The sequence below is a fragment of the Neopsephotus bourkii genome, unplaced genomic scaffold, assembly GCF_033783945.1.
Source record: "Neopsephotus bourkii isolate Nb327-2 ecotype Australia unplaced genomic scaffold, CSIRO-AGI_Nbou_v1 NB_1423, whole genome shotgun sequence".
In the NCBI taxonomy this organism is placed as follows: Eukaryota; Metazoa; Chordata; class Aves; order Psittaciformes; family Psittacidae; genus Neopsephotus; species Neopsephotus bourkii.
Window position 1 is genome coordinate 1,879,218 of NW_026901900.1, and position 13,711 is coordinate 1,892,928.

Genomic DNA, 13,711 nt, shown 5'->3' on the forward strand with positions numbered 1-13,711 from the left:
CTATGCCCAGTTCAAACGTTAACCAGCTATTGGTCACACAAAAAAGGGCCAGTACTGAAAGCTTTTAGCAGCCCTCACCTTCCTCTTGCAAACCCACTCCTGTTGGGGCTCTGCCTTTTTACCCTGACCCTAACCCTTCATAGCTCCTGTTACAACAGAGCTCTGGGTTTTTTCTCTCTTGCAAGTCTAACTGTAACTGTAAACTAAAGCCAAGTACTAAAAGGAAAGCTTTATGTGGATCAGGAGACTGAAAAATAATGGCCATGAGGAAGAGAGACAATGCTTCCTTTTCCTGTTCTGAAACCAATATTACAACCACCAAATTAAGAGCCAGGACTCACTAGCTCTGGAATCACACCAGAAAGGGGCTGCTTGACCACCTTTCTTTGCATTTCTTTTTCCTTCTCATCCTCTTTTCAAAATGAATCGTCTACCCAATAAAAGCATTTACCAAATTCCTGGCAAGTGCAGGAAATTGTTCCACCTTGAAGAAAAAAACAGTCTGGAAAATCAAGGTATTTTGTATTGGAATTCACAACAGGCTTTCTTTCTAAATTCTCTACATTTAACATTTTAAAGTCCTGATAATTAAAAGATAACAACACACTCATACAATATGCAGCTGTAATGTTTTTTCTTCAATGTTTTTGAGTCAGTGGCATATGCCCAAGAGCCACACACACACACCCATAGTCTCCTGTGAATATCGAAATAGTAAACACTTTTCACATGAAAGCAATATAAATTTCTACCTACCCTCACAATGATCTTTTCAGAGACATTCGCAGACAGAAGGTAGAATTGGTCCTGAGAGACAGCATACAGTCCAACAACCAGCATGAAGTATCTATTTTGAAATCAATTTAGTCAAGACAATAATTGAAGTAATGTCTTCTTACAGAAAACAGGAAAATGTTTTAAATGCAACCACTATTACCAATACACAAAAAGATGAAATGTTTTTCAAAATGTATTCATGTTACAATATGAAAGAAAAAGTATTTTCTTTACTCTCAAGTAATATGCTCTTTCAATCCCCACTATCACTGCAAATGAACAAGTTTACAATAATTGTGACAAATTTAAGTAAAAAAGACTCAGAGACAAAGAAAATGCTCATTATTTGGTTTGTTGGGTTCTTGTTTTCTTCAGAATCCCTTATGGCTATGATTTCCCAAAATGATCTCTAACCATTAGAATGAGGTATTTTCTGTTCTTTTTTTTTTTTTCTCGTATCAGTCTATGACTCTGAAGAGAGGCCTTTAAGTAGATACCAAGTACCACAGAATTAGAATCACAGATTCAGCAGTGCTGAAATTTTCCATAAGCATTAGCTCCACTCTAAAGCAGACCCTCTTTGTTTCCACTTCATGCACACAGGCCAAATAGCTACAGCAATACCTCTGGTCAGGGTTTGGTTTTCCCTTTTTTCTCATGTTATTTGCTGTTGTTTCACTGAAATGCAACCTTCCCAGTGTTACTTTAGTTATCTGGTCCCCTGGCAGATCAACTCTAAAATAGAAAAGGAAACAAGATCAGAAATAAGCATTTGGAGATCTACCTGGCTCAAGCCAGTTTCCTTGAACTCCTTAGAACAGTTATGAGAAAAAACTGACAAATGAAAAAGAAAGAAGAACCCCAGTAAAAATGCTGCAACTGTGGTTTATAAAAATGCATTAAAAACACACAGATTACGTCAAGGAGATAAACAGGATAAAGCACCAGCAATGAGAAACTGCTCTTAGTAATAGGAACCTTGTGTTCCTTGGTCTGTTTGTTCACAGCCTTGAACATAATAAAACCATATGTGTTCCATATGATGGGTATTTGTTGCCTGCCATGGTTAACATTGTTTATTATTGGATCTGAATTTCCACACTAAAATAAATAAATTTTACTGTTTGTCCTTTTTTCACCTGCCTCTAATTTGTATGTCTGGAAGTATAACACATACACCTATGTCTCAAATACATAGTGCACTGTTCCTGGAAGTAATAAATAGTATGAATAAAGAGTTTGTATGGAGAAAACCATCGTCCTCTGAAAAGTCACCCATGAAATGGTCTACATGCACTCAGAATCTATTTGTCAGTATGCAAAAGGAAGAAAAATGCCTTAATAGAGGTAATTCAGTGAACATTGAGCTCTTCTCCCAAGCTCAGTTATTTTTTGCAGATTATGTACTGCAGCCTTTATCCCTGCAATGTCCTGTCAAATTTGACAGTCTCATCTTTTCCTGGTTCAAGGCTTATTTAGCTATAAAGAACAGAACACCTCCAATAGAAGACACTCAATGCCTGGAGAGCAAACATTGATTCTGACGGTAACTTAGGAAACAGAAGAATGGCAGAACATTCCTAGGAGAAGCTGCATGTATGTTTCTAGCAGAGGCACTCCCTCTTAAAAGCACTGGATCTGCGTCTCATGCCCATGTAGAACAGGAACATTACTGACATTTGTAAGATGGGAAATGCACCTGACATACAGCTCTGAGCACCATGTAACAGTGTTGCTAGCTGAGTATAAATATTTTGGATAGGCATACTTAACACATTTGTAAAGCTGCTGAAAATATTCCTTAATGAAGGGAGACCGAGTACGTATTACTACTGTGACTCTATGTGCACACCCAGAATGGAATTTGGACAAAGATCAGAAAACTGGCTAAAAGCTAATATAAGTTTCCAAGAAACAAACAACTGTTTCACATGTTAGACCAAGCATGTATTGAAATTAAGTGGAATAATTTTCTCAAAATTCTTACTTAACTGGATGGAAAGTTTTTTTGCTTCGATCTGACTGAGACTGTTCAATAGCAATTGTTTGATTTGGAGCTTCCACCTATAAAGCAAAAAGGATTTTCAAAAATAACAAGAATATTAAATTTTCAACTATATAAAATTTTAAACAGAAATTAATAGGCAAATTGTGTCTGAAACGGTGTAATCTCATTTCTCATGGAACTACACAGAAATTAACATGGGAACTGATCAACTGACACCCGGCAGCAAGCCTGAAGACCCAAATCTTTCTGTGGATGTAATCTGAAAGAAGGAAAAACAGGGGAAGAAGGGAAAGGAAAAATGGAAAATGGAAACTGTAAAGAAAGGAAAGGGAAGAGGGAAATGAGAAAAGAGAAAAAGGAAAATGGGAAAAAGGGGACAGAGAGGGTGAGGGAGAGGGAGAGGAAGAAGAGGGAGAGGGAGATGCTTCTGGAATGGTACCAAGAATCATTTTTCTTCAGATGGGAACAGATGCCAGTAATACTCATAAACTTCTTCTGCATTCGGATGCATGAAGCAAAACTGCAGTAACTGCCTTGTAAAACATGGATTTTTTTAAATGATTGAATTTTATAATTTTTAAATCACTAAATCTCACTCACTGAAAAGTAAGTGAAAAACCTGGTAAAATCTTCCAGAAATATTAAAATTTCTGAATACTTCTGTATATGCAGTTTGTGGACCCATATTGGCTGGAAGAATTTGATTCTTAAAATGAAAATTGAAAGCATGACAAGCAGAAATGGGGAAAATCTGTTGGCTTTCTACACATGAACACTTCAGGAAAAGCAGATTTTATTATTTTTCTTTGCTTAATGAACTGTTTGGGGTTTTTTAATGCATCTTTTTGACCAATGGGTAGACTTGCTACCTGCACACCAGCTGACGCCCTTGCACTGCCCACTGAGGGAACAGAATTTTAACCAAAGAGAGGGAAGTCAGTGAGACCATGGCAAACATGACAACTTTTCATATATATCAGCACAAGCATCCATAAACCCTCACTTTTCTTGCAAAAGAGTCCCACACAGAAGTCACTAGCAACTTGAAAGAGTTCTCTTTTGTCAGTTCTTGGCCAAAAATTGCTAAGAAAAGAGTTCATTTTAATTATTGACTTCATCCTATGGATAATCACATGTTAACTTCTTAAATGCAATACTCATGAAGAGGAGAAATACTTGCCTTTATTCCAAAAGCTTTCAAGCAAAACTTTTCTATTGGTTTCCCCCCCAGCTGAGTTTTGACATATTTTGGATGTCCAGTGATTCTAATATGGACTGTGATTTGGAAATGATTCTTCTTCTGGCACACAAAGGCATCATCTGTTATTGAAAAATTAAATCCTTTATCTGTGACAATGTGATACCCTACAGCAGGTCTACAAAAACAAGAAGAAAGAAAAGCAACTTTAAGTACAGGCATTTTTGAGTGACATCTTGAACATAATATGAAACATAATGTGGTCTGAAAATCCATCTGATTTTTACTGACAAAATGGGAGCCAAATTACACCTTTGCAATCACCAGATCTATCAGTATTATTTTCTTAGCCTCTAGAGGTGTAAAAATGAAAACGCATACAAAGTATTCTCTAATTCTAGCCTGACACATAAGAAGTTTGGAAACCAGAGGTGGAGAAGTTTACATGATCCTCATTTACTAATTCTGGTATAAAGGAAGCCTGTGCACCTAAAAGCACAACCAAACCTTTTAGTTTATTCAAGCATTCATTACAACAGTGCTATAAACAACAGAGCTGAGCTAGTGCTGCAGACAACAACGTGCTAATGAGCCAGCAAGACTCCCTGTTTTTTCATTCTTGAATTCCCACACCAAATGCTTCTACAGAAGAAGCTACTGGAGTTTGAACAAGGCTTTACTCAAGCTGAAAGAACAGCTATCAACACTGACCCTCTGGCAAAATTATTATAAAACTCTCCTTTATCCATCCAGCTCAGGAAACCCTATTCTATTTATTAAAAGGTCTAATTTGCTTCCCAAAAAGAAAGTGTGTTCTGTCCTTATGATTCACAACAAACGAGGAAAGTCATCAAAAGGTATCTTTCTAAAAGAGCCAGTGAACTCACCATCCCATCAATGTTTCCACTCCTCTAGTTTAAGTGATGGATAATTCTGAAATAATAGGACTACATGGCAAGGTTCTCTTATACGGGCATTGGCTTTTCTTGCTAATGGAAGTGTGATAATGATGATCTCATCTGATGCTACTGAGAACCTCTCATTAATGCAATTACTGAAGATGGTTTTTCAGAACTCGTTTGTTTATTAGTTGGAAAAATCAAAGTGTACGGAGTTTACAAGAAATGTACTAACTTTATTATCTTTTTATAAATTATGAACAAAAGGCCCCTTTCAAACAACCACTGGTTATTCTGTAACTGCTCCAGAACTATGAAGTCATATGTTAATTCATTTTAAATTATAATTGTCTAATAGCTCTTGAAACCACCATTATTAAAGAATTATTAAAGAAGAAAAACCCCTTTTTTTTTTCTACAACTGGTAATTCTTTTTATTTCTGTAGGGAATGTGTGTATTTCATAGCAAGGAAAGGAGTAATTTTTCAGATTTAGGTACGAAGCAAGTTTGTTAGCTGACAGCCTTAAACCAACGTCAGAATATTTGCTTCCATGCAGACAAGCAGATTGAGAGGCAACAAGTACAATTTCCATTGCTCCAAGTTGAATTGTTTGAAACAACTGCTCCCAAACAGGAATTTCATGTTTATCATTTTCTGAGTACACCAGTTAAGAGCAAATACGTTTTGATCTGATCGCACAAACACTGGTCAGTCTTAACAAAGTGTACAGTAAAAGTTGGAAGACCGTTTAGGTGCAAGTGATATCACTGTCACACAAGTGTCTTTACTAGAAAAACACATCAAATTCCTCTTTCTATTCAGAACTTGAGTCTTCAGACAAAGAAACAGACTTCAGAGTGTTTCTGAGACAAAAACTTTGGAACAGAGCCTCACCATTCACAACAGTAATGGGGCAAGGGGCTAAGAAAGTACCAAGCAGACACAATGCTGGGCACAATTAATGGTAGAGTAACCTATTCTAATGAATCTGCCTCAGCTAACAGCATTTTGCTGGGAAAACTAAATAATCAAAAGGTTAAAATACTGGATGAATAAAATGAAGAACTTAAGAAATGCCTTTAAAGTGCACACAGCAATTTCCAGGTGCAGGACCAACCCACCTACACGGAGCAGTGATAAACACGTGACTCTTTTGAGGCTAATAGAGCACAGGATCACTACTCAGAAAATCTGTGCACTGTAACGTAATTACAGTGCATCTTGGAACAAAGACACTGATATTGACATAGCTTAAATGTAACCCTGGTTTCCTCTGCAAATAGTATCTCAATCCCCTTTCACAGCAATGGCAGCATGTATTTGGATGCTTTAATGCTCAGCATCATATCCTCTTTGTTGACACAAGCCACCAAGACATGTTAGTCTGGAATTTCAATTTTAAGTGTACAGGAACCAACGTCAGCTCACAGCTCTCATGCAGTTGTTCACTGAAAACATAACAGGAATCGGAATCCACTTCCATTTAGAATGACAATTCACATCACAAACACAGATGAAGGTTTCTTGGCCCAACCAGCTCTCAACAAGTAGAAAGGTGCAGGCACTGAACTGTCCACTCTCTTGTCATGTCAATACCCTGGGGGAAGGGTTGTATGGGACACAGCAAGATGTATGTTGCCCTTATCATGCTGTTCACAAACAGGGAACATCAGTGTTCAGCAATGACACTGATACACTCCAGACTCTTAGGAGAGCCTATAGCAGTTTGAGCTAGAGGAGCGCTAAAATTTACTGTGCTATTTAAGTTCCATGGAGACAGTGATGAATTGTTTGTATCAGTCCTGGAGAACTGATCAGACACTGATGAAGGGCTTTTGTTAAAAGGGATCATTCACTAAATACTAGAATGGAGAAAACCAGGGATGTAAAGTGAACCTGGAATGACCCTTTCCCAGATCATGTGGCTAAATTCAATTATTTATAGTTCTGATTTATACAGGAAAGCTCTATATCTTTGACTACATGTCATCCATATATATTTGTAGGACTTAGGTTATATGAGCCTAAAGTAATAAAAGTATCTTTGATTTCCATTTTTCTTTAGTATTTTAGGTGGCTAGAAAAAAAGCTGCTATTGCTCAGTAATTACTTGCCCCAGTATATATGCTCTGCAAAATAAACAAAAATTAATGGGTATTTAAAGTTAAACTCATTTTCCATTTCCCCCCCAAATCCCTGAAGGAAAATCAGAAAACCTGACAGGAATTCCAACCAGTGTTTAAAGTTCTGATTATCTGACACATCCACAAGCTCATATTTCATCACGCCTGTTATTCCTCCTTCTCCAGTCTTATTTGCAGTAAAAACAAGGAATACCAAATGTATAATTTGTTCCTACATAACTACAATACCAGAAACCAAAACAAAGCAAAACCACAGAGGAAGCCACTTTCTCCCAGTGCAGATGTCAGTGCTTACAGTTTTTCATAATTAGAGTTCAATAAGCTGTTCCACTGAGAAGTTTGATATGGTTGCCATGTTAGAGCTTGACAGCATTTTTCCAGAGCTGCATTCTGTCCATCACTGTCATATTCTTGCACTTCAGCAGCACAGTCCTTAACAGTTGCTGCAGGGAGATAGTGACAATTCAGTTATTACTTTTGTGACTAGCCAAAAATCCTGCATAAACATTTTTACAAATATATTCACATCTATATAAAGCATAAATATATTGCATATATATTTATATCTGATTGCCCTTTGCAGTTATTCCAAAAGATTGTGTTATATTCCCTTGCCCTAGGAAATAAAATTTACAGCTTTTACTGATTTACAAAATACTTCACAGTAGGCGCTTCCTATTTTTATTCTCTCCAAAAGGATGGATAGCTTCCTTTAGGAGGGAGGAAAAGAGAAAAAGGAAAGCTAAGATTTTACTGTAAATCTGCAACACTACAAGAAACTATAAACAAAACAACTACATATGTTTCCTTTTATTGCTACTACAGGTTTAAATTGCATATACTCCAACTCACTGCAACTGGTACTTTGTCCTAGAGCAGGAGGCACAGCTTTCCAATAGCAAGCACATTCACCACTACATCTGATTGAGTAGTCAATACTTTCCGAGCATTCTGAGGTAGACAGGGTCGACCATAATTCTCTCAGATATTATACATTTTATGAAGACAGAGTAAAATGTGGTAAGAGGGAGAGATAAACGGAGTGCGGTAATGACAGGAGAAAATATATCATTGAACATATAAACTAAGATCTGTTCACAGCCAGTGGCAGCACAGTACGACAGAGACTAAAGCACCATTTCAGGCCCGAGCTTCATTTGCAGTTCCCTGCTTTGCACATAGAGCAGAGAGAAAATATGTTAAAAGAAAAACAAAAATCCCACAGAGTAAAGAAATTCACATCTCATTTCTAACTTATCCCCATGCCATTTTTATCAAGGCCTGTGCTCTTTTTCCAATAGCACGTGTGTCAGTGAGGTTTTATTAATAGTGACTCCCAAGGAAAGCATATTTCAAAGCTGTGTCTCTAAGTATTAAAACCACCAAGAGAAATTTTAGACACAGAAGTATCTGTTTGTCTTCTCTTTCTGGCAAGGGTAGATTTAAGAGGACTAGTCACAATCAAGAAACACTGATCAAATAAAAGATACCAAGGAAAAGTAACCTACTAAATCCAGTTGTTACTCATTAAAATTGTTCTAAAAGACTGATTCAATGCTGCAGAATTCTTACTCTGAAGAAATAACAATCAGCTCTCAGATTTTCCACTAACAGACAAGTATGGAATTCCTCAAATGAACTGTTCGTCACAAACCGTTCACTCACGGAGAGCCTCACACTTCACAGAAGCTGATCCATTTCTGTACTTGCCTGATAAGCTTTTTTGTACCAGTTGGTATAAGCTTAACATTTTCATCATGATAAAACAATGAACTGAATTACTCTGGGGAAGGGGAAGAACACACAGCTTTTACCAAGTTTGTGCACTGATACACTTAGTAGCAAAAAACTGGAATTGAGGTGATAAAGGGAAACTGCAATCTGTTTACTCATCCACTACATTAATTCCCTGTGAAGCTGACCCAAGATGATTTCTTTGCCCAGTCAATTTAGTGCCAAGTAAAGTCAGCAGAGTATGATATCATCTGCATGTGGCAGGCTCACACATGGAGAAGGGCAGAATATTTTGTCCAGAGTCCTCAGGAAACATCAGCCTCTAATGGCTCTCTTTGCTCAATATAAAATCATAGAATCATAGCATAGTTAGGGTTGGAAAGGACCTTAAGATCACCTCGCTACAACCCCCCTGCCATGGGCACGGATACCTCACGCTAAACCACGTTACCCAAGGTTCTGTCCAGCCCAGCCTTGAACACTGCCAGATGTTCAAGTTACATAAATAGGTATATAAATAGGTCCTGGTTTTCAGAACCACTAAAAAGGTAGATTCCTCCAAACCTGGCAGTGCCGTACACACTGTCAATGCCACACTGCATTTTCAGAGCTAGCAGGAGCTGTGCTCTTAAAATACTTACTTATATATGACATGAGCCATTACGTTTCATCTTCACACAGTCGCTTACCTGGTCCGGAGTCCTGAGCCTGGACTGGAGAATCAGTGGCATCTCCCAGTAACTGTGAGAGCTTCCTTTTTCTGCCTGACACTGCAGAAATACTTTTTTAAAAGCACATGTTGCATTACTCATTTATGAGTTTAAATACAGATATGACAGAATCATAACAGCAGAACACCCAGATATCTCATTCTAACTGTACTGCCATCCAAATTCTCGTTTGTCAGGGGAGGAGATCGTTGTTGGCTTTTTGAAACTGAACTGTGCAATTTTTTCCTTCCAAAACTCAAATTTGGTTTGATTTTTTTTTTTATTTCATATGAATAGAGAAGCTCATCCTTTTTAAAAACTTAGTGCATAAACAGCAGGGGGTTACTGTTTCCTGACATTCGCATTAAAATCACAGCTTTTCTTGAATAATTGTAGCGCACCAGTATGAACTCACTCTCCTTCTTATACAGAAAACACTTGTAGCAGTTAAAGTAATCCCTTAATGAAAAGATCTCAAGGGGCAACTGCTGGGTAGCAGTCCCCCGTTTCTCAGAGAGTGAGGTTTTATAAAATGCTCCTATATGCAAAGGGAAAAAAAAATATTCCACAGTTTTTATACCACAACATGTAAATTAGGATATTCTGACAGATGGTCACTCCTTCTGGGTGGGGGAATAAAAAGCCAAACTCCAGGTCTCGGTCAGACCCAGCAGGCATTCAAATTCAGGTTTCTCCACAAAGAGAAGAAAAGCCTGCCCACCACATTAATCTTGATTGGTTTTCTGGGCTTGTTCCAAAGTTCCACATTTGGTCAAGAAGTGTTTTGTATCTGAAGTTTAAATAAGCAATGCATTCCCTCAAAAAAGAACAGAATTTTGACTAACTGGCATCTTCTACTAGAAAACAAAGAACACAAACAGCTCCACTGAGAAACCCACGCCCAGCTTCTTTCCCCACATCACATGTTAAATGTAATTGAGCTCTGCACATGACACAGAGCATCTGCAAGCCCAGGACTAACACTGATGTGTTCACATTTCTCCCCCCTTAACCAGGGGGAGCCCCCTCTGGCATGCATCAGTTAATTCATTCTTACTAGGTACCACGGTTGGATGTTTGCACCAGTCAGTGTATTTTAAATAATTAAGCATCCACAACACGCTGGTGTATGAATATGGCAGATGATATCTGAATACCATTTCACTTGCTTACATAGATATGATACTGGGCTTTCTATATCTCTCAGGTCACTTGTCAAAACACAAGATCCTTATGGACAAATCCCTACAACAGGTATTGCAAAATGCCTGAATACTTTAATACTCCAGTTATGAAACACCTGTTGAGCCCTCCTTAGCCTCCTAATGTTTTAAAAATGGAAATCCATTTCTACTTCCAATCTGAACGTCAAGATAAAGAAACCCCAACCAAAAGTGTCTCAAAAATGCCTAAACACTGCCATCCTGTGGAAAACCCTACACCCACAGGGATTTTTGCCAGCCTTAACCCATGTGTTCTACCAGGTCTTTTTTTGCTGTATCTGCCTCATCCATTGCATTAAAAGCTTTATCATTTACCCAGATATCTGAGATGCATTTGGCTGAAAGTATGAATAATTAAAACCCAAACAGCTGGAGGATGCAGCATGATTCCAAGGAGTCGCAGCATTTCCTGTCTTCAGGCAGTAGCTTTGGGGGATGGTGCAAGGATGCCCATTGGCATTGGGGTCAGGGTGAGTCCCCATAAACCTGCAGGGAAGCCTGTTGGGTGTCACAGCAGATGGGCATGGGAGTGGAGGCTGCAGCCCACTGGGCCACGCACTGTTGTACCATGGGGCTGCAAGAAATAAATAGACAAAAAAGTAAGGGTGAGGAACAGGAGCTGCAGATCTTCATATGAGCTTGGGAGAGGCTGAATTTATGTGACCTACTCTGGAGCTGTGGTGGAGAACACGGTTCCGATCCAGAGTCCGGTGGGGAGTCTGGCAACTGGCTTTGCCTAGGGATGAAAAAGAGATTTTCATTTCTACCAGCAGAAGACACGGAGGACGACCACAGAGCAGCACTGAAAGCAGCTGGAGGAGAACTGCCAGGCTACTGACCAGAAAGCATTGTTCACTGTGGTTGCTGCTCTTTCTCACAGGAGCAATGTCACTTACACTTCATCAGACTATCTCCCATAGCCCTCCACCTCTCTCCCAGGCAGGGACACCTCATCCCTTCCAGCTCCTGCCCAAACTCCCTGCCACAACCCACTGGCTTCAATCCTCCTTCCTTCCCATGAGCAGTTCTTCATTTACCTCCGGGCACACCGGCAACTGTGAATACACAGAGTTCACAAAGGCTTTAAACCCATTCTCTGCAGGCTACAGGGTAAGGATCTACAGCATTTTCATCCACCATTGGGCTTCTTCAGACTTTAGTTCGGCCAAAGCACTCTGTCTCTGTCAGATAGATGGTAGCAGGTCCCATCTAGAGGTGCAGCCCAGATGCAGCGGGAAGCAGGGGCTGCTGCACAACTGAGAAGCATTTCGGCCCGTTTGGAAGCAAAAGCTCTTACAAGCCCACCAAAAACTACAGCAGCTTAATGAGGGTTTCTACAGGTGACCAGCAACCTTCCCCCTGTTCAGTCCCGGGCTCCCGTCCTGCCCGGGGAGATGCCCCGAGGGGCATGAGCAGCCCACGCCGGACTCGAGTAAGGAGCGAGAAGCCGCCGCCATGCAGCACACTGCCTTCCCCGGCGGCAGTGGGACGGGCCGAGTGTGAGGAGCGGCGGCTGCACGGGAGGAAGGAGCGGTGCTCTGTGCGCAGAGCCTGCAACAGGCGGGGGAGGAAGGGGGTTTTCCTGACTGTGTTCTCTCTGTACGCGAGTCAGCGGTCAGGAGTGTGTGTTAATGGGTAACAGTCAAAATCTGACCCTCGGGCTCTCTGCCCGTGCAGCACCCCACGCAGTACTGTCGTCCGACTGCTCCCACGTCTCCTGCCATGAAAACACCTGCGGAGGGACACCGAGTGCGGTGCCAGCTTCAGATAGAGCTGGGCTGCTTTTCTCTGCGTAAGGCTGCAAAACCAAGAGGCTCATCATCTGCCACTTCGCACCCTATGAACTGGAAAGCAAGGCCACCTCCACGGCAGCTCAGGGTTGCTGGCAGTGAGAACTGCACAGAAGGAACGCTCAGCACTCTGTATGAGGCAATTTCCCCTCATGGCACAGCACCTTCAAACCGCCGGTGGGAGCACTACAGGGAGGAGGTGCAGAGGCAAGGGGTGGGAAGGCAGCTATGCTCTGACAGTCATTATGAGAGCTGGGGACTGGAGGCATGGCAGAGGAATCCTGGCTGTGAACCAAGAAATTCTATGTGATCCACAGCCACGTCCTTGCCAAACCTCACAGCCAAGCAGCAGAGATTTACATTTTAACACTTCTGCTTGGAAAGGTCATTGTGGAAGGCCAAGCAAGGGTCCTCTGTGGTTTTTAGCACTCACTGTTCTGCTACTCAAGCAGGTAGATCTCTGAAAACACACCCTCTCCTGATTCCTTTCTAAAGAACAAGTACGCTGCTCTGTACAAGAACAGGCCAGCCCATATTGTACTGTGCAGCTTTCTCCTGTTTGTCGGGTAGGAATTAAGCGTTTCCTTGTATGCAACTGACACCAAGAGATTTGCTCTCAACTTGTCTCTAACAGATAGCCCCTTCAGATGTATGAGGGTTTGAAAGAAGGTTCCTGATTATTTAATGTTTGGTACGTAGCTTGATTATACTGTATCATACCTCCCTGTGATGCTTTCACATTTACAGTCTTTCTCCTATTAGACATTACTCTCTTACAGTGAGACCTGGAATTACACCACAGTTTGAACTAGGCCAAGTCCTTCATCAAGCTCACTGCAACACACAGATGTTCCCACACCACATAGCAAAACCACTGAATTCCTTCTGCACTGAAAATAGGAACATCCTAAGTCAATACCAGACCGGTACAGAGAGACAATGCTTCTGTCTCCAGTCAGTTGACAGCACAGGTCTCTCACAACTACTTTAAGTTCTCCAGCCCATGACGGTGCTTTCAAAGGACCTTAGGGAGAGAAATTCCTAATCTCTGGCATTTAAAGGAACTACAGAGGGTTCCTCTGTTACAGAAGGAATAGATGGATGTTCAAGAAACGGACTTTTAACCCTTTCAGGTATTCCTATGAATTGTAGGCTCAAACACTGCTCTGAAAAGCAAGGGTTTAAGTTTAGTATGTTAGGCTAAAAATGCTAGGGCAGAGAAAGGG

General features: G+C 40.5%; 1 protein-coding gene across 1 annotated transcript in view; it reads right to left on the reverse strand.

Annotated features, from left to right (window-relative positions):
- Positions 1–13,711, reverse strand: part of MYRFL (myelin regulatory factor like) — a 36,850-nt gene that overhangs the window by 20,217 nt on the left and 2,922 nt on the right. Inside the window, exons 2-9 of the mRNA XM_061368008.1 lie at positions 11,364–11,431; positions 11,011–11,269; positions 9,452–9,543; positions 7,324–7,471; positions 3,966–4,161; positions 2,765–2,841; positions 1,402–1,512; positions 757–847 (exon numbers count right to left, since the gene is read on the reverse strand). Coding sequence (XP_061223992.1) covers positions 757–847; positions 1,402–1,512; positions 2,765–2,841; positions 3,966–4,161; positions 7,324–7,471; positions 9,452–9,543; positions 11,011–11,269; positions 11,364–11,431 — 1,042 coding nt within the window. The remainder of the gene's footprint in view (positions 1–756; positions 848–1,401; positions 1,513–2,764; positions 2,842–3,965; positions 4,162–7,323; positions 7,472–9,451; positions 9,544–11,010; positions 11,270–11,363; positions 11,432–13,711) is intronic.